The sequence below is a fragment of the Drosophila novamexicana genome, unplaced genomic scaffold, assembly GCF_003285875.2.
Source record: "Drosophila novamexicana strain 15010-1031.04,08,12 unplaced genomic scaffold, DnovRS2.1 tig00000434-arrow-pilon, whole genome shotgun sequence".
In the NCBI taxonomy this organism is placed as follows: Eukaryota; Metazoa; Arthropoda; class Insecta; order Diptera; family Drosophilidae; genus Drosophila; species Drosophila novamexicana.
The window spans coordinates 4,237,421-4,259,440 of NW_020824802.1; the positions used below are offsets into that span (position 1 = coordinate 4,237,421).

General features: G+C 36.8%; 1 protein-coding gene across 5 annotated transcripts in view; it reads left to right on the forward strand.

Annotated features, from left to right (window-relative positions):
• The window catches only part of LOC115760416 (acetylcholine receptor subunit alpha-like), a 405,819-nt gene that overhangs the window by 99,297 nt on the left and 284,502 nt on the right, over positions 1 to 22,020 (forward strand). For all 5 annotated transcript variants that reach the window (XR_004017641.1, XM_030701721.1, XM_030701719.1 and 2 more), the window contains exon 3: positions 2,433 to 2,477. Coding sequence is in view for 4 of the 5 variants with exons in the window: in XM_030701721.1 (XP_030557581.1) it covers positions 2,433 to 2,477 (45 nt within the window). In the remaining variant the exon portion in view is untranslated. The remainder of the gene's footprint in view (positions 1 to 2,432; positions 2,478 to 22,020) is intronic.

Genomic DNA, 22,020 nt, shown 5'->3' on the forward strand with positions numbered 1-22,020 from the left:
TATATCATATAGCTACCATAGGAACAATCGGTCGAAAATTAAGTTGTATGAAAAAACATTTTGTTTTTCAAGATATCTTGACCAAACTCGGCCTTTATTAGTTTTACGATGCTGCCCATATATATGCAAAATCCTATTAAGATCGGACCACTATATCATATAGCTGAAATAGGAACGATCGGTCGAAAATTAGGTTGTTGTATGAAAAAAATGTTGTTTTTCAAGTTATTGCGACCAAACTCGGCATTTATTAGTTTTACTCTACTCCTCATATATAGGCATAATAATATTAAGGTCAGACCTTTATATCATATAGCTGCTAAAGGAACGATTGGTCGAAAATTAAGTTGTTGTATGAAAAAACATTTGGTTTTTCAAGATATCTTGCCCAAACTCGGCATTAACTATTTTCCCTGTGCTTCTTAGATACGGGCAAAGCACTATAAGCATTATGAAAAGGTTGGGTCTGCAAGGGTATTAGATCTTCGGCGTGCCAAAGATAGCCTTTCTTTCTCGTTTTCATATAAGGCCTTTTTTCAAGTCTAATATTCGTGTTTACTAACACTTTATTCCCGACCTCGAAAACTCGATTCTGTGTAGACAGGTTGTTCCTATCCAACTGCATTTGTTGCTCTTTGTGAATTCTTTTACTCATGTTTTCTACTATCTCGCGTGGTGGTGAGTGAATTACTTCAACAAGCATTCTGCCCACGACCGAATGATTTCGACGGTGTCTTTGATCCTTCTTTGCATTGCCCCTAGCCCCTAACCCATGTCACGTCTATGAAGACGCTCCACTTGTCTACTTGAGCGTTAAAACTATCAGACACCCTTGTTCACCAAAACTTTGTCGAGGGGAACTTCTTGACAAGAGTAAACGGGATGTGGCAGCTCACAATATATGACATTAACTACGTCCGACATGACCAAGTCCTTCACGGCGTCAATAATGGAATCCGAATTTTCGAAATATATTTGTTGGCGGTCTTTTCACTGTATAAAATAAAGGTTTGCTTAAGCAGAAACTATCTGGTATTTTGAACAGTACAATGGTATTTGGTTGCCTCAATCGCGTTACTCGAGGAACGCCCATTGTGAATCGTACCTGCGCGGACCGTGGTGTGCCTTTCAACGCGTTGAGCTTCTGTCAGGAGAAGGTCCCAGCCACATGGTATTTTTGCCCTGGCTTGTATAAATTTTTGCCTCATGTTCGCCGATGTACGCTTTTCAACGCTTTAATATTGCGTTAGGGTTTTTGTTCGAGACATCGTTGACCGTTGTTTACTTATTCTGCCGTTTTCTACTTTTCATATATCGAAAAATATTACAGTAAACGAATGGCAAGAAGTAAAGTGTTTTCTTGGTTGCCGACACAGACAAAAGAATGTAAATTCCGCTATAAGAAAATGCAACTTATCACATAGCGTTGCGCGCGCGATTCGCTATAAATTTTTTAGTATTTGCAATACCATACTTGAAATTTGTAAATATTTTCTTTATATTATGGCTTTGTTTGGAATATTAAAACAAAACACGCACAATATTATCAAATCTAATTACTGGAAGCGAAACAAAATATTCGTATTTTTCTCCTGACGGCATTTGTAATATAATAGTTGTTAAGATTTAACACATATGTATATGTTTTGCTGCCGCCTTAATGATATCGTGTTATTTGATAGTCTTAAACTCTTATGTACCAAAGCCTTGATCGTCTATCGCGCAAGTTTACTCACTGATTTTTTTTCGTTTAACACCTAATTACTTTTCGTACTTATGCATAGTCTTTAATTCGCACACCATTCACAAACTTTTTCCCGTGTATTTCGTTTTTATATATAGTTGGGCGCCAGTTACCGCCATACTCTTGACGAGTATTTCGTTGGTTAATTAATATAACTAAATTGATTTATGCCGTTCGGCCTGACCATAATAATCATAAGTTAACTTTAATTATTATACTCGGCTGCACCGACAGTGTCAATTCGAAATAAGTTAAAGACTAATTTGACAAAAATGTAATTATTACTAGTCCAGCACAATATTGCTTTTACGCTTCCGCGTATTATAGTGACCAGACCCAAGTATAGTCGCTTACTGTCCTCAAAGGTTAACATACGCACACACACATTGTATTGTATACTGTTCCGTGTGCATGTGCCGCTTTTTTATTCAATGAAAATTAATTGTTAGCATAGCTGTCGTGTAAAGGCGGTAGCAAAGAGTTCTTTTGGTTACAAGTTCAAGTACAATTAAGGAAACACTGTTTTCTATTTATTTATTTGTATTACTGCTAAAGCAAACGAGCTTGTAGCGCGAGCTGCGTTTGGTGTTGGAAGGAAAGGGTTCAGGGCATTCCCTAGTCGGGAACTCCCGACTAGAGCCTCTTTACTTTGCTTTATATTAAATAAACATTTTCTCTTCATTTTTAGAATCTTAAAAACCAGATCATGACTACAAATCTTTGGGTGGAACAGGTAACATACTTACAATCTTTTTATACATTTGTATATTATATAATATTGTATTTGGCGACCAAATTTTATAATTATTTGTTTGGACAATTTAAAAAATGTATAATTGACGGTTCAACAGATGTCTGTATAATTGAGCGCAGTTTTCAGTTTCCGTTTTGTAGTTTAGTCGTCTGTTGTTTGGTGTGTTTTTTATGTGTAACATTTCTAATATATGTCTTTTCTTATAGTGTTGTTCTTGTTGTAAAATTGTCGTCGCATCGAAATTTGGTGTGTGGTTGCTTTTCATACAGTGGGTTAAAAGTGCTGTTTTTTGTGTATTATTTTGATGTCTTAATTTGAAGTCGGATTTGTGTTAGGTTATTCTTATTTTTATACCCTGAACCCATTAAAAATGGGTATAAGGGTATATTGTATTTGTGCAAAATCCAAACGTATGTAACAGGCAGAAGGAAGCATCTCCGCCCCATAAAGTATATATATTCTTGATCAGCACCAATAGCCAGGTCGATATAGCCATGTCCGTCTGTCTGACTGTCCGTCTGTCCGTCCGTCTGTCTGTCCGTCTGTCCTTATGTATGAACGCAAGGATCTCAGAACCTATAAGAGCTAGAGACTCGAAATTTTAGATGTAGGTGCTCCTAGTGCCTGCGCAGATCGAGTGAGTTTCCGATAATCGATAACTTACTCCGTTTCCAAGCAATCGATAAACATCAATATCGATATCCTGTTTTTTGGGCAATTTTGGTAATTAATAAGAGCTAGAGCCACCAAACTTGACATATAGCTTCTAAAATATAATATATATATGCATGATGTTGGAAGAAGAGGGTTCAGGGTATCCCCTTGTCGGGAGCTCCCGACTAGAACCTCTTACTCGTAAGTTTTGATTTTGTTGTGCCGATGTACACGCTCTTGCACTTATTGTTATTATCACCGCCACATGGTATTTTGTAAATGACAATACTTTTGTCCACCATTGGTATTTTCGCCTTTGTATTAAAGGAATTTTGTAGCGTATTTGTGGTTTTTTGGGCTACTTTTATTTTTTGTCTGTTATAGCAGTCTGAGTTAATCTTGGCACATATGTTAGAGATTTGTATATTTTTGTAGATTTTGTTGGCTTTTGTGTTCTGATATGTAGTCTTTTAAATAATGTTCAAATTGTATTCTTCGGGAAGTCATTTATTGTCAATAGTTTTTATACCCTTGCAGAGGGTATTATAATTTTGTGGTGAAATGTGTAACGCATAGAAGGAGACATCTCCGACCCCATAAATATATATATTCTTGATCAGTATCAACAGACGAGTCGATAGAGCCATGTTTGTCTGTCCGTCTGTCTGTTTCTATGCTAACTAGTCTCTCAGTGTTAAAGCTATCTAAATGAAATTTTGCAGAAGTCTTTCTCTCTGTTGCACGCAGCACATATATGAAAACCAGCTGGATCGGACCACTATATCATGTAGCTGCCATAGGAACGATCGGTCGAAAATTAAGTTTTTATTTAAAAAACCATTTTGTTTATTAAGATATATTGACCAAACTCTGCATTTATTAGTTTAACTTTACTCCTCATATATATGCAAAATCCTATTAAGATCGGACCACTATATCATGTAACTGCCATAGGAACGATCAGTCGAAAATTAAGTTGTTGTATGAAAAAACATTTTGTTTATCAAGATATCTTGACCAAAATCGGCATTTAATAGTTTTACTATGCTCCTCATATATATGCAAAATCCTATTAAGATCGGACTATATCATATAGCTGCCATAGGAACGATCAGTCGGAAATTAAGTTTTTGTATGAAAAAACATTTTGTTTATCAAGATATCTTGACCAAACTCTGCATTTATTAGTTTTACTTTACTCCTCATATATATGCAAAATCCTATTAAGATCGGACCACTATATCATGTAACTGCCATAGGAACGATCAGTCGGAAATTAAGTTTTTGTATGAAAAGACATTTTGTTTATCAAGCTATCTTGACCAAACTCTGCATTTATTAGTTTTACTTTACTCATCATATATATGCAAAATCCTATTTGGATCGGACCACTATATCATGTAGCTGCCATAGGAACGATCAGTCGGAAATTAAGTTTTTGTATGAAAAAACATTTTGTTTATCAGGATATCTTGCCCAAACTCGGCATTAACTATTTTCCCTGTGCTTCTTAGATACGGGCAAAACACTATAAGCATTATGAAAAGGTTGGGTGTGCAAGGGTATTAGATTATCGGCGTGCCGAAGATAGCCTTTCTCTCTCGTTTTATTTCGTGTTTAATTTCTTTATGGTATATTACGCCCGATATGTATGTCATCCTTCTCAAACAGATTAGTGCTGTATTTATAATCTTACTTTTTGGGTGGTTAGAGTTGAAGTTAAGTATTCGTCCAGAGGCTATGGGTTTCATATACCACTTAATTTTGAATGAGTGGTCCACTCTGTTTACCAAAGTGTCTAAGTTTGTGAAACGAATACTTTTAAAATGTTTTGTACTTCTGTTTTTTTCGTTACAGCAAAACTGTCATTTAAATATTTTGTCAAAAATATTGGTTTTGTTGTCAATTTATCAGTGATATTGTCTTAAAGTTCTTTCATTATTTAGTCCCATTGGCATTCCTTTTCATTGTATGTAGTTTCTTTCTTCATATTTAAAATAACTATATCCATAAATAGTTGTTTAGGTATAGTTGTGTGTGTTCGTCGAATTTGGTCCATTTCCGTCTTATTGTGTCCAGTACAAATTCTCTTGGTATGCTGGAAAACAGGAATACTACGTCAGAAGATACTAATAGTTCGTCTTCTCTGATAGTGGCGTTGTTAACTCTGTTTATGAACTCTAAAGAGTTCTTAATTTTATATCTAGGGTCCATTGTCAAGTGTCTTCTTTCTTAGTCCATATGATGGGGAACCGATAGAGGAGCATATTGGTCCCAGAGGTGTTCCTACCTTGTGAATTTTCGGTAGTCCATATATTCTTGGGGGGTACCGCTGTGGTAGTAATTATCTTATTTCTTTCGTCCTTTGAAATAAGACCCACCCTTAATAATTGTGTCACAAGGTTGTTATTCTTTGTCTGTAATCTTGATGTCGGATTCTGTCTTATTATTATATACGCGCATAAGTCATCTAAAATATTTGTCATTTTATTATTGAAGTCGTCGCTATACATTGCTACTGCTTTGTTACCCTTGTCAGAAGATAATATTTTGATGTTACAAGAAAATATGCAAGAATTTACGTGTCTGTTCCACTGTGTCCAGTATTGCTCGAACCCCTGTGCTTTGGTTGTTCTTCGTTTTGTATTCCTTAACTAATAAAGAGAATTTAGTGCGTGCCGACTCTTGTGTTTCTTTTTCGTCGATCGTCTGTATCAACTCTTCTCCTTCCGCAATGTATTTTAACAGAGGTAATTCTTTCTTATTAATCGGGAGTGCGAATTTTGGCCCTTTCGCAAGTAGCGTTTCTACGTTAGGGGCAAATGCGGTTTTCGTTTTGTTTACAAACCATTCTATTTGAGTCTCGTTGTCCGCAAATTCGAGGCTTCATTTATTTCGTAGCTTGTCGTGTTTCGTTATTGCCTTCCCTTCGGTGTTTTGTTTTCTATGTTCTTTTCGCTCTCAAAAAACAGTTTGGACTCATCACTTGATCTATGTTTGTTTTTGCTGTTTCCATATATTTGGTTTGTTTTTGTAATAAGTTGTATTTGTGTTTTATAAGTAAGCTTAAAATCTTGGTATGGAAAAAATGTGTGTCTCGTTAATGCCTTTTTTATTTCAGGGTGGGTTTTGTTGTCAGTAGTAAATATGGGCAATTGTTCTATCACTTAATAAAATTAAATATTAGGTTGAAACCAATATGCTCCTCTATCGGTTCACATTTTTGCTGTAACGGAAAAAACAGAAGTACAAAACATTCTAACACAGTAGAACTAGAACAAAACGCGAAGCTTCCATACTTAGACACTTTGGTAAACAGAGTGGACAACTCACTCGAAATTAAGTGGTATATGAAACCCATAGACTCTGGATGAATACTTAACTTCAACTCTAACCACCCAAAAAGTAAAATTATAAATACAACACTAAGCTGTTTGAGAAGGATGACATACATATCGGGCGTAATATACCATACAAAAATTGAACATGAAATAAAAACAACTATTGACCATAAATGACTTCCCGAAGAATGTGATTAGAACATTATTTAAAAGACAACATTTCAAAACACAAAAGCCAACAGAATCTACAAAAATATACAAATCTCTATCATATGTACCAAGACTATCGGAACGGCTCATTAACTCAGACTGCTATAACAAACAAAAAACAAGTAAGAGGTTCTAGTTAGTAGCTCACGACTAGGGAATACCCTGGACCCTCTTATTCCAGCACCAAATAAATTTAAAGCAACTAAGAGGTTCTAGTCGGGAGCTCCCGACAAAGATTACCCTGAACCCTCTTCTTCCAAAATCAAATGCATATATATATTCTATTTTAGAAGCTATATGTCAAGTTTGGTGAATCTAGCTCTTATTATTTAGCAAAATTGCCCAAAAAACAGGATATCGATATCGATTTTTATCGATTGCTTGGAAACGAAGTACGTTATCGATTATCGGAAACAGACTCGATCTGCGCAGGCACTAGGAGCACCTACATCTAAAATTTCAAGTCTTTAGCTCTTAAATGTTCTGAGATCCTTGCGTTTATACATACGGACAGACGGACAGATAGACGGACATGGCTAGATCGACTCGGCTATTGATGCTGATCAAGAATATATACACTTTATGGGGTCGGAGATGTTTCCTTCTGCCTGTTACATACATTTGGATTTTGCACAAATACAATATACCTACCCTTTTATCCATTTTAATAGGTTCAGGGTATAAAAAATGTTCCTTTGGCAGGGTTCGAACTCGCAACTGACCGCATTACTTGCTGTCGACTCTACTCAACAGCCAAACCAGAAAAAAAACAAGTAGGAGGTTCTAGTCGGGAGCTTCCGACTAGGGGATACCCCAAACCCTCTTCTTCCAACATCAAATATATATATCTATATATTTTATTTCAGAAGCGATATGTCAAGTTTGGTGACTCTAGTATTTACCAAAATTGCTCAAAAAACAGGATATCGATATCGATTTTTATCGGGAACTAGGAGCATCCTCAGTAAAGTTTCAAGCCTCTAGCTCTTATAAGTTCTGAGATCCTTGCGTTCATACATACGGACGGACGGACGGACAGACAGACGGACATGGCTAGATCGACTCGGCTATTGATGCTGATCAAGAATATATATACTTTATGGGGTCGGAGATGTTTCCTTCTGCCTGGTACATACATTTGTCTTTCGCACAAATACAATATACCCTTATACCCATTTTTAATGGGTTCAGGGTATAAAAATAAATACTTTCCCCGGTAGGGCTCGAACTCGCGACAGACCGCACCACTTGCTATGCCTCTACTCAGCAGCCACCCCAACAATTAAGTACTTATGTTAAAAAAGGAACTAAAATAACATTACAAAATAAAGTCGCATTTACCATGCTGTTAGAATGCGAAGCAGACGCGCATGAATGTGTGTGTACATGCATACAGAAATTCTTAAAGCTGCTGCCCCATTTAATTGCGCAGCTGCATATAACTTTGGTATTTCTTAACCGATCTTTATGAAATTTTCTACAGTATATCTTATTGTACCATAGAATATTTGTGTATTCTGAAAAAATCAATTGCATTTAAATTGAGGTTTAAATTGGTTGGCAACAAAAGTTGGGTTATTAACATGATTTATAGCTCTGGGGTGGTAGCGGGGAGGTAGCGATAGGTATGGAATGGAAGATACTTGAAATATCTATAATATTCTAGAAGCAACATATCATGTTTGGTTGCTCTAGCTCTTATTATTTACCCAATTTGCTAAAAAAAAAACAGGATGTCGATATCGATTTTTATCGATTGCTTGGAAACGGAGTAAGTTATCGATTATCGGAAACAAACTCGATCTGCGCAGGCACTAGGAACACCTACTTCTAAAGTAGGAGACTTTCAAGTCTCTAGCTCTTATAGGTTCTGGGATCCTTTGGCTCATACATACGGGCAGACGGGCAGCCGGACGGACATGGCTAGATCGACTCGGCTATTGATGCTGATCAAGAATATATACACCTTATGGGGTCGGAGATGCTTCCTTCTGTCTGTTACATACATTTGGATTTTGCACAAATACAATATACCTACCCTTTTATCCATTTTTAATGGGTTTTAGGGTATAAAAAGTTCCCTTGGCAGTAAGTAATGCGGTCAGTTGCGAGTTCGAACCCTGCCAAGGGAAATATTTTTTTTTAATTATTTGGTGTTGGATTATTCCAAAGAGGGTTCAGGGTAGTCGGGAGCTCCCGATTAGAACCTCTTACTTGTTTTAAGTTTCAAAATGTATTTCACTACTCAATGGATTATCTAAAATAAGTAAGCAATTATTTAAATGAATTAATTTGAGTTCCACAATTACTTTGCTGCTCGTATGAATAATTATTTATTTTTTTTTACTTTGTATTTATATACTTGTTGTTTTTTAAGTTACTTTTTGAATTTACATTTTTATAAGGGTTTTTATCTAACTTAACGCAGGTGCTAATGTAGTTGAGCGCCAAATAAGTTGTCTGCCTGAAGTGGTCTTCCTTTTCGAGGTGTGTTGACTCTTATGCAATTGTAGTTGTTCCAAACGGGCCTCTCTTTTGGTCGGCTGGCGTCGCAGGTTGTATGTCGTTCAGGTAATGAAGATTACGGACGAATTTGTTGGGAATGCTAAAGCTTTCCTATCGCTGGCCTTGTGGCTCAGCAATAAAAGATTAAAATGAGTATGCGCCCAAGTGCCAGAGTGGATTATATTTTGCTTGTACTCAATACAGAGGCTTATTCAGAACTGAATTTACAATACAATGTTTTGTGCAGCTAAAGCTAAAGACAATAATATCAAAAGCTTAACTCTAAACAACGCACTACAAAGTCAGCATATTCGTAAAAGAACTCTTGCGACATACCAATATAATCTGGTTACCGCCGCTAACCGTTGCAGCTAGGGCTGAACTGAAGTGAATGTGTGTCAGCGCGTACGAGAGTTACTTAACATGTAAGCGCATAGGTTGCCTGTTAATTTGAATATATTTTTATCCAATGTATATAAAAAATGTAGTTTCGTATTAAGTGTGCTAAGTTTGGTACAATTATTAGTAATTGTTTTCTTGAAACATTATGTACCATTTCTATAAATAAGGGTATCAATGCCTCGAGGCGCCAAATAGTTGTTATATGGGTGCCTCATCTCACATCATAAATAATCATATCATAAATTATTCAAGTGTACATAATAGAGATTAGAATATATACTACTCAAGACAAGAAATAAAACCTTATGAAAGTGACTCCATAATCTATGATGTTGGTGCGCAGTGCTCGTAGCCCTTTGATCTGAATCCCATGGCCTGCTGGCATTCGAATTTTCTACCTAATTGCGCCGAGACTCAGCATTGCAACAACACATTAGTACCCACATTATGCTGTTGTTTTTTCTACGCGCTGCCTTGTAGGAAAAGCAGTCCCTTTTCTTTGCACTGAGTTTCCTATGTCCTCATCATGGCTTACAAAAAGTGGGGTTTCTTGCGCACTGTTGTTGTTTTGCAAGTGATTTTATGTTGCTTCCTATGGTAAATGAGCTTTTTTTTGCGTTTGCGGACCAGCCCGATCCAGCGCTCATGAATTTTAAAACGGTAAAAAATCTCTTTCTCTTTATTACTCAATGGCAGGAGACAGAAACTATGCCACTGTGTTCATTGCGGGTTTCTCTGTCGCTCCCACAAGGCAGCGCGTAGAAACAACAACAGCATAATTTGGGTACTAACCTTTATTATGTACATTTAAATAATTTATGAATAGGGTCCTTTATAGTAAATAATTGATTGACATATGTAATCATTTTTAATACGAAATGATCGCACGGAAAAGCCTTAGGCTGTGACGTTACAATCTTCTTACGAGAAGTCTATGATCCCTTGGCTTGGCAGACTCATACATATATGCAGATTTGCACCAATATGCATGAAATGAGACATACATACACCATTTATTTGACGAGTCGCGGCATTAATACTATTATTTATAGAAATCGTAAATAATGTTTCAAGAAAACAATTCTTAATAATTTTACCTATAGTTGCACACTAAATACGAAATTATATTTTTCATAGACATTGGATAAATATGAATATATAGAGCTTGTGCTATTTGGTTATATCACTTATGAATAGTTAAAATACCCTATTTTGAGAAAGGGTGCCTTGCTTGTGAAAAAATGAAAAGTTATAAAAATCTGCCGGGCTGCTGCGAGTTGAAAGCGAGTGGAGAAGAAGATAACATGACTGCGAATTATAGGCATAGCAGTGCTTAGAAACCACAACAACGAGTGAGAAGGGTGCAGAAGCTAAGATCATAGGCTGTAGCCTCAAACAAAAAAGGTATAGCAAGGACAGAATTTGTGGTGTGCTTTTTTCATTGTCGAGTCGTTTGTTTTGATTATGGTTGTTATACGTTCTTATGGAAAATGCTTTGAAGTAGTCATTAAATTGTGTGCACCGGCAGAAGTAGCTGCAGACAGCCGGGCGTTGTGATTGCAATTTTTATTTGTAACCTCGTTTTCGCTCAGGAAGTATTTCTAAAATGAGGTTTTGATCCAAACGCCTGCTCTTTCTCATTATTACTCAGTGGTAGGCACCCTTGGGGATCACTCGCTGCGACTTATCGTGATTCGATTATTCTGCTATTTGACATGTTTATGCATTGTATGGTTAGTGATAATATAAAGTTCCGATTCAACCGGATTCAGTTATTCATTTATTACTCGTATGCAATTGTATTAAATGATATCATGGGGAAATATGCTTATCTTGATGATATTATTATTTATTCAACTTCACTTTATGAGCACGATAGAGATGTTTGAGATATATTAAATGGAATATTGTAACACCCATCATCATAAAACCAGAACCAAAGAAAATGGTATGCATCCATCGTTACGTCCACGTTCAAACTCAAAAAGAAAAAACCAATTAGTTTTTTTCAGCGATCGAAAAGAAGCTTTTACTTATAGTTATTCTACCGAATATTTTAGACGTTATTTTTATAAGCATAGCCCGAATACAATATAATAAATGAAAACGAAGTAAGCAACAATTTTATTGGAACCAAGAATACGCTTCAAATCTAATGGTTGAAAGAAACTTGACAAAATCAATTTAAATTAAAAAAAGATACAATTATGCAGATCATACAGCTAACAGATTGCCTTCGAAGGTAACTCCTAAATTATATCAAATCACAGAAAAATATATGATCGAATATTTATTTAAATAACAGACTTGTATTGATGTGTATTCCAATTTGGTTGAAACGGAAAAAAACATGAGTTGGTATAAAAATCGAATTACTGAAAATATTTAATACAATATGCAAGCCAAAGTAGCTAAAATCAGATAGAGAAATAGGTGTGAACAGTATTAGCCTTCTAAACTTATAATAGCCTTTTTCCACTAGGCTTAAGAAATGAAGAGTTAATTAAACATTCAGGAATATATAAAAATAAAAATAAAAAAAATTAATCAGAATAGAAAATTAACAATAAAAAAAATATGAAAATATGAAAAACAAACCCACAATTACTTCACAGAAATTCTTTATTAATTCAAAGGTGAAAATACCAATGATGGACAAAAAGTAAATACCATGCGGCGGGGATAATAACAATAATTGCAGCAGCGTGTACATCGGCACAACAAAATCAAAACTAACAAGTAAGAGGTTCTAGTCGGAAGCTCCCGACTAGGGGATACCACTAACTCACTTTTTCCAACATCAAATATATATATATATATATATATATATATATACATATGTATATATATTCTATTTTAGAAGCTATATGTCAAGCTTGGTGACTCTAGCTCTTATTATTTATCAGACTTGCTAAGAATAACAGGATATCGATATCGATTTTTATCGAAACGAAGTAAGTTATCGGATATCGGAAACAAACACGATCTGCGCAGGCACTAGGAGCACCTACACCTAAAATTTTAAGTCTCTAGCTCTTATAGGTTCTGAAATCCTTGCGTTCAGACATACGGACGGACGGACGGACAGACGGACGGACGGACGGACAGACATGGCTAGATCGACTTGGCTATTGGTGCTGATCAAGAATATATATACTTTATGGGGTCGGAGATGCTTTCTTCTGCCTGTTACATACATTTGGATTTTGCACGAATACAATATACCATTAAACCCATTTTTAATGGGTTCAGGGTATAAAAAGGGAGCAAAAATCAACATACATGACAAGGACTACGAATTAGCGTTTGCAAAGCTAAAGGTACTCATAACATCCGACCCAATTTTAATATTCCCTAATTTCAACAAACTATTTTTATTAACTACAGACGCGAGTAATATGACAATAGGGGTCGTCCTTTCGCAAGAGCGGAAGCCTATCTGCCATGCAAGTAGAATTATCAACGAGCATCAGATAAATTATTCAACGATTGAAAAGGAGCTATTAGCAATCGTTTGGGCCACTAAATACTTTAGGTCCTATCTTTTTGGTCAACAATTTCAAATCCTTAGTGATCACAGACCACTCGTTTGGTTAAATAACATGAAAGAATCTAACATGAAATTACAACAGTGGAAAATGAAGCTAAATGAGTTTGATTTCCAAATTAAATGCGTCCCAGGAAAAGAAATGTATGTGGCAGATGCTCTGTCCAGAATCCAATTAAACGAAAACTTCTTAGGCGAAGATACCATTAGCACAAGAGCAACCATACATAGTGCTCAAGAAGACAACAGTAACAATTTACAAATCACAGAAAGACCCTTAATTATTTAATCGACAAATAGAATTTGAACAAGTAAAAGGTTCTAGTCGGGAGCTCCCGACTAGGGGATACCCTGAACCCTATTTTTCCAACATCAAATGAATATATATATTCTATTTTAGAAGCTATATATCAAGTTTGGTGACTCTAACTCGAGTTGTGTGACACTGGCACGAGAAAACCCAGTCGAATTATCCGTGTCGTCCGCTGTCTTAGGTGTTCCGAAAGGGCGACAGAAACAAATAATTTTACAGCAGCCGCTAGAAGACTCGTCGTCCGGACTATCGGCTTTTTTAAGTATCACAGTTTATAGTGTTCCCACTGTCTTACCTATGGCACCTAAGCCTCTAGTCGGTGTTCCTCCGAAGAGACATATTTTTGTTTCTAGGCTTGCCCCTCACTTCTCATCAGATGATGTAAAAGCCTTTATACATGCAAGAACTAGGTATAACGGTGGAGAAATTTAAATTCGCTTATGAAAGGGATATTGCGTCCTTTAAAATAAGTGTTCCGCCTGATATATTTACTGACATTTGTTGTAAAGCGTTTTTGGCCGGAACACTTTTTAATAAGAGAATATAAGGCCAACAAGAAAAGTCGGACTCCGATTTTATTACCACCTATTTTTAAAGGCGCATCAACCTTAGTTGCTGCGTCGAAAAACATATTTCTTCTTTCGAGCTTGCCTTAAAGGTTTTAAATCTAAACTCGCTAACATGTATTTAGATTCTTTAGCTATTAATTTTCAAATTATCGCCTTCACTGAGACCTGGCTGAAGCCGGACATCTCAGACTCTTCAATTTTTACTTCCAAATACACCACTTACAGGTGTGATCGAGCTTCCCGTATCAGAGGAGGAGTACTTATAGCTGTCGAGTCTGCTCTTTCGTCGGAACGCATTGATCTTCCCATTTCAGAGATTGAGTTGGTGGCTGTAAGAGTTGTATTTGCTTCTTTTTCCATCTTTATTTCATGTTCATATTTACCTCCTCTATCTAACTTGTCCACCTATCAAACCCATCTTAATGCTATTAAATCTATCTCCTCCCTACTTTTTGAGAGAGACCTATTGGTAGTTCATGGGGACTTTAATCTTCCAGATGTCGAGTGGTCAACGCCATCAGACTCAAACCTTCTGTTGCCGTCTTCGTCAAACGAATTTATTGATGGTCTACATGAAATGCCCTTACGGCAGGTTAATCGTGTGCGCAATTCAAGAAACATCTTTCTTGATTTAATTTTCGTGTTGGATTCGTTCAACAGTGTTGTGCACAGGATCAATCCGCTTACACTTCCTGAAGACCCTTTTCATCCAACTCTGGAAATGGTCATTGATTTACCAGCCCGAGTCCCCATCAAGGAATCTGAATTAGCTGAACGTATGCGTTCTTTCCGAAAGGCCTATCAGGCCTCCCTGGTTCTCAAATGAATTTATGAGGTTAAAAAACGTGAAGTCTTGGTGTTACAATAAGTTTAAGTATCCTCCCGTAATACAGTTGCCCGATTAAATTTTTCCACTCTAAATTCCATATGTTATAAGGATTACCTTTGGCGTTGTCGCCTTCAATTTTCACATAATCCTAAGCAATTTTTAACATTGTCAATTCTAAACGAAAGACATCTATTTTGGCTTCTTCGGTTAAGCTTGCAGATGGGAGCGCGAACACTGATCTAGGCATAGCCGATCTGTTCGCAAACTTTTTCAAACTACCTACTCCTCCTCTAGGTATGATAGAAATCAACCTTATCCTTATCAGTTGCAGAGGTCAAACTGCATCTTTTAAGATGGGATTTATCCCATAAGCGACCTTAACACTATCAAACCGGCTTAGTCACCGGGCCCTGATGGTGTTCCTGGCTGCGTGCTTAGATACTTCGCTGCAGCATTATGTAAACCTGTTTTAAAACTTTTTGAATTGTCCGTAAGCACTTCATCTTTTCCGACCGTATGGAAGGAATCAAACATTATCCCTCTCCATAAGAAAGGGAGTAAGATCGATGTCGAAAACTATACAGGTATTTCCAAATTATCCGCAGACTGACGTCATCTATACTGATTTCAGTAAGGCTTTCGACTCTGTCAACCACACCTTGCTGCTTCATATTTTATGCCTTCTCGGTTTCCCAGTCAATCTTTTAAACTAGATTTCAGGGTCTGCTTGATAGAACCCAAAAGGTTCTTTTCAGAAATTCGTTTTCTAAACGTATTCTGGTGACTGCCGATGTTCCTCAAGATAGTCATCTTGGCCCGCTACTCTTTATTTTTTTCATCAATGACCTTCCCTTAATACTGTCTCACTCTCGAGTATTGATGTATGCTGATGATGTAAAATTATGCCTTGCATACAAAAATATGGCATCATGTTATCTCTTACAAGCTGACCTTTTAAACTTAAACTCTCCAAATGTAAGGTAATGACTTTCTATAGAAGCACCTATCAATAAGTTTCTTACATTCTTGATAGCTTACCGCTCTAGCGTGTTAACAGTACTTCTAATGAAGTTTATGATCTAAGTGTCATCCTGGATCATAAACTTAAATTCGTCTCTTATGTTAAGACCTTGGTCAATAAGGCTAGAATTGTTATGGGTTTCATCAAGCGATGTTCGAAGGAGTTTGAAGTTCCGCATACGACAAAAGCTCTTCATATATCTTTGGTACGACCGATTCAAGACAGAATTGAATCTGTTCAGAAACAATTCTTGTTGTTTGCCCTTCGTGTTTTCAATTGGGATAATCGTGTGCGGTTACCGTCATACACCAGCAGACTCCTGATGATTTATCTTCTTTCTTTGATTAATCGTTTAACCATACTGGGTGTAATATTTATTCATAAATTAATTACAGATGAAATCGACTCTTCTGTGTTGACTCGCCAATTAAATTTCTCTATTCCTATTAGACTAACACGTAATTTTGTACCCCTATCGCTTCAATTTAGCTCAACTATTATGGTTATTATGGTTTGCATGAACCGTTCAGGGTTCTCTGTGATGATTATAACAAGCATTACACAGTATTCTGCTCGGAGTCCTCTATTCCTCGTATAAAGTCTTCGAATCTAAACTATTTAGCAAGTAGATAGTCTTATTTATATGTACATTTGTTTTAAAACACATCCTCTTAGTTTGTATCGTTTATATATATTTTTTTTTTAAATTTTTTTTGTCGTAAATTGTGCAGTTGAATTGATGTCTGCTGGCTTTGGCGATCGTGGAACAGCTTACACATTAGTTGAAGGTAGAATTTGCTGTTGCTTTGTGGATATTTCGCATATAGCATTAGCTATTGGTTGCTTCCAACATTTTGTCAGCAATTTTGGCAAGACTGCTCAAATCATTCTCCTTCCACACTGGCCGTATCGGTTGGGCCATTTGACAAATAAAAACTGTGCGTATGATGGTTTCGCTTCCAGCGTCTGGAGCACAACACTTCATACGAAGCAATACTTCGGATGGCTTGAGGCCAGCAGTCACTACTCCCTGGATCAGGTGTTACAGTTTGCTTTCCTGTGTTTCTGCAAAACGATCCAGCAGACGATCTTTTAGTGCTTCGCAGCGATTTGTTGGTGGGGGCGTAGATATAAAATCCTCGACTTCTTGCACCAAGTCGTCTTCCAGGTGGACTGCAATCAAATCAAATTTGTTTGTTGTTTTTTCACATCAGGCGTCAATACATGTGTCTTAAGCCCTTGCCTAATTTAGTCCAAGGCTGCGTAGCTCAGACAGTTGCAAAATAGGTTCCACTGGTTATGACATATTTCTTTCTTTTGATTTAGGTCTTTTTTATTATACCCTTGCAGAGGGTATTATAATTTTGTCGTGAAATGTGTAACGCACAGAAGGAGACATCTCTGACCCCATAAAGTATATATATTCTTGATCAGTATCAACAGCCGAGTTGATATAGCCATGTCCGTCAGTCTGTCTGTCTGTTTCTATGCGAACTAATCTCCCAGTTTGAAAGCTATCTTTATGAAGCTTTGCAAAAGTCTCTCTTTCTGTTGCACGCAGTACATATGTCAGAACCAGCTGGATCGGACCACTATATCATAAAGCTGCCATAGGAACGATCGGTCGAAAATTAAGCTGTTGTGACGGCAAACACGGCACTTATTAGTTAAACTATGCTCCTCAAGTATATATGCAAAATCCATTCAACATCGGACCACTATATTGCATAGCTGCCATAGGAACGATCGGTCGAAAATTAAGATGTTGTATGGGAACTTTTTTGTCATGCAAGATATTTTGATTAAACACGGCATTAAAAGTTCTCACTATATTTCCTTCATTTTTGCAAAATCTTATTAACATTGGACCACTATATCATATAGCTGCCATAGAAACAATCAGTCGAAAACTAGGTTTTTGATTAAAAACCTTTTGTGCTAATCAAGATATTTTGGAAAAATTCGGCATTAAATATTTTTATATATTTTTAAATATTTTTCCTGTGCTTCTTAGAAACGTGCAAAGCACTATGAGCATTATGAAAAGTTTGAGTCTGCAAGGGTATTAGATCTTCGGCGCGCGAAGATAGCCCTTCTTTCTTCTTTTGGTGTTGATTTGTTTTTATCTCATTGAGCTGGGATGATTCAAGCTTCTTTTAACAGTCAATCGAGAATTATCAGTTTGTTTCGCGTGTGTCCTTTAACGAATAGGTATTAGAATGAATTTTCAGTACGCGCCTACAATTACATCGGCCGCGCTTGCACTTAAGATCTGCGACTGCAATTATTCCTTATTAGCTTATTATCTTATTGCGCATTCGCGTATCCTACCGGCTACGCCAAAAATCGGAAAACTTTACTTTAAAAAAAAAGGATAATTCTATTTTTTCAAGTTACGACTTAGCGAATTTACAGTAGATGGTGGTATCCAACTTGACGGTTCAAGTGCGTCAGTAAAACTCAAACTGTGCAACAACGTTAGGTTAACCTCGGCTGTGAGGTTTTATGATCAAGAGCTTTCTCCCATTTGATAATTTCATACTATTCGTACTCTTAGGAGAGTTTCGGGGATATTCTAGTAGCCTGAGCTTGAGCTCCGTTGGTAAATTGGGTATTTGGTGGGGATAACGATTGTAGATGTTTATGTCTAAGGGTCTGATGTATATGTTTGATTATTGGTCTTTTCGCCAGAATTGTTACTGTCACAACGAATTTATTTCCGGGGTTCTAATGGTTCTAATTACAATTTTGATTGGTTTGTTAAATTGCTATGACTTATGTCGAAGGGGTTGACTTATGTAAGCAAGGTCCAAGCGCAATAAACTCTTTACATTTGCACCCGTTTTATATGTCTGTATTCTATTAGTTTGTAACCCTTTTTTTTCTTTATCCATTTGAATAAGGAAGCCAGTAAACGGTTCTAGTCGGCAGTTCCTGACTAGGGAATACCCTGAACCGTGATTTCCAACACCAAATGAAGTTTGCGCAACGCACTCGTTTGAAGTAATAAAGAAAAATTAAAAAAAAAAAAAAAAGTTACCTTGGCAGGGTTCGATCTCGCAACTAACCGTATTACTTGCTGACGACTCTATTCCACAGACAAACCAGCAAAAAAAAAAAATAGTTTCCCAGGTAGGGCTCGAACTCGCTACAGACCGCAACACTTGCTATGCCTCTACTTAACAGCCACACCAATAATTAAGTATTATCGAGATAAAAACGTACTAAAATAGCATTATAGAAAAAAGTCGCAATTACAATGCTCTTAGAATGCGATAGAATGCGAAGCAGACGCGCATGAATGGGTGTGTGTACATGTATGCACAAATTCTTGATGTTTTCGCTTTTTGTGCCATCTAATTGCGCAGCTATATATAACTTTGGTTTGCTCTTAACCGATCTTAATGAAATTTTCTACAGTATATCTTATTGTACCACAGAATATTTGTGTATTCTCAAAATGTCAATTGCATTAAAATTGTGGCTTAGATTGGTTGGCAATATAAGTTGGGTTATTAACTTGATGTATAGCTCTGCAGTGTTTGGCGGGGAGGTATAGGCATAAAATAAAAGATACTTGATATATATATATAGTATTCTAGAAGCAACATATCACGTTTGGTGACTCTAGCTCTCAATATTTACCAAAATTGCTAAAAAAAAAAAAAAAAACAGGATGTCGATATCGATTGCTTGGAAATGGAGAAGTTGATCGATTATCGGAAACAAACTCGATCTGCGCAGGCACTAGGAGGACCTACATCTAAAATTTCAACTCTAAAACAAAAATGCTTGTAGGGGTAAGGGTACCTGAACGTTGGCATGTGTGCATGATAACTTTTTGGGCCGGCCAAGCACGCTCACTTACACACTTTTCTATATGGATGGAAGCACTTATGCGTTTGAGTGCGTGTTGGTTGCCTGCCCGCCTGCCCGATGCAAATTTGACGATTTGAAGTTTTTGGCATTTGTGAACTTCGAGCTCGATACACACACATATACACACACACAAATGTGTGCGAATGAGCTGTCCCAAAAATTTATCATGCACAACGTTCAGGTACCCTTACCCTTACAACAAGCATGGAACATAGCAATTTTGCACATGAGCAGGCCAAACCCTTTAATAATATCACACAACTGCTTACTCAAAAGAGTGTGCGTGTGCACAAGCAGAACGTCGCTGAAATTGAGCAAGTCAATTTTTGGCCTTTTCTTAAAATTCTTCGACAAGCCGACGATGAATTACCCTTGCAGAAATACGTCATAGATAATTTTGTATTTTAAGCAAAGGTCCTCACAGTAAAAAGAAAATAAATATAAATATTTCATTCAGGTCAACTACTTGTTTATGCAATAAATATCGATCAGATTCTACTCAATATGCCTGACTAGACGAAGAAATACATGATAGAGCATTTGAATGTGCGTGGCTATTGCTACCACAGCCACAAAAAGCACACAATTGAAAAATAACCTTTGCCTCGCGACAAACGCCGTGATTCACTTGTGCGCATATTCACACAACACAAACGTATGAATGTTTGTATATATCGGGGTTTTGGTTGGGCTGTAGGATTTTAAACTGACATACATATGTACAATAAACAAGTAAGAGGTTCTAGTCGGGAGCTCCCGACTAGGTGATACTCTGAACCCTCTTCTTACAACATCAAATGCATATATATATTCTATTTTAGAAGCTATACATACATATGTCAAATTTGGTGACTCTAGCTCTTATTATTTACCAAAATTGCCCAAAAAACAGGATATCGATATCAATTTTTATCGATCATCGGAAACAAACTCGATCTGCGCGGGCACTAGGAGCACCTACATCTAAAATCAAGTCTTTAGCTCTTAAATGTTCTGAGATCCTTGCGTTCATACATACAGACAGACGGACATGGCTAGATCGGCGCGGCTATTGGTGCTGATCAAGAATATATATACCTTAAAGGGTCAGAGATGCTTCCTTCTGCCTGTTACATACATTTGGATTTTGCACAAATACAATATACCCTTCTACCTACTTTAATGGGTTCAGGTAAAAACACAGCATCAGCCGCAGCGACGTTGTGCGCTGAGCGAAATGCGGCTTCATACTGAACGTTCGGCTTTCGAGGCCGGCGTTCGGCTGCCACTCTCAGCAGTCTTACTCTGTCTGGGCACACTAAAATGGTCGCAGGCACCCTTGGGATTCCATCGTTGCGATTTATCGCTATCCGATAAAAAGGCTGTTTGGTATATCTATGCATTATATGGTTAGTGGTATTATTGAGAAAAAAAAAACGAATTAAAATAGCAGCACAGAAAACAGTCGCAATTACAATGCTATTAAAATGCGATAGAATGCGAAGCAGACGCGCACGTGTGTGTGTGTATGTGTATGCAGAGATTCTTGAATTTTCGCTAGCTGCCCCATCTAATTGAGCAGTTATATATAACTTTGGGTATTTCTTAACCGATCTTAATGAAATTTTTTACAGTATATCTTACTGTACCATGGAATATTTGTATATTCTCAAATAGTCAATTGCACTAAAATTGTGGGTTAAATTGGTGGGCAATATGAGTTGGGTTATTTACTTGATTTATAGCTATGTGGTAGTAGCGGGGAGGTGGCGATAGGTATAAAAGTTTGTTTTTTGCTGGTGGAAGGTTCAAGGGATTTCTCTGCCAGACACTCCAGACTACGGCACAATTACTGGTACACATATAAAAATGTTCTTCAATTGATTCTGCAATTTCGATATTTCTTACCATATCTATGTATTCAGATTCAATACATAAATTCTTTAAATTATGTACCCAATACAACTAAATGTATTTTTTTTTCAAATTGCCAAATTTTTGACTACAAATGCATATATATATTCTATTTTAGAAGCTATATGTCAAGTTTGGTGACTCTAGCTCTTATTATTTACCAAAATTGCCCAAAAACAGGATATCGATATCTATTTTTATCGATTGCTTGGAAACGGAGTAAGTTATCGATTATCGGAAACAAACTCGATCTGCGCAGGCACCAGGAGCACCTACATCGAAAATTTGAAGTCTCTAGCTCTTTTAGGTTCTGAGATCCTTGCGTTCATACATATGGACGGACATGGCTATATCGACTC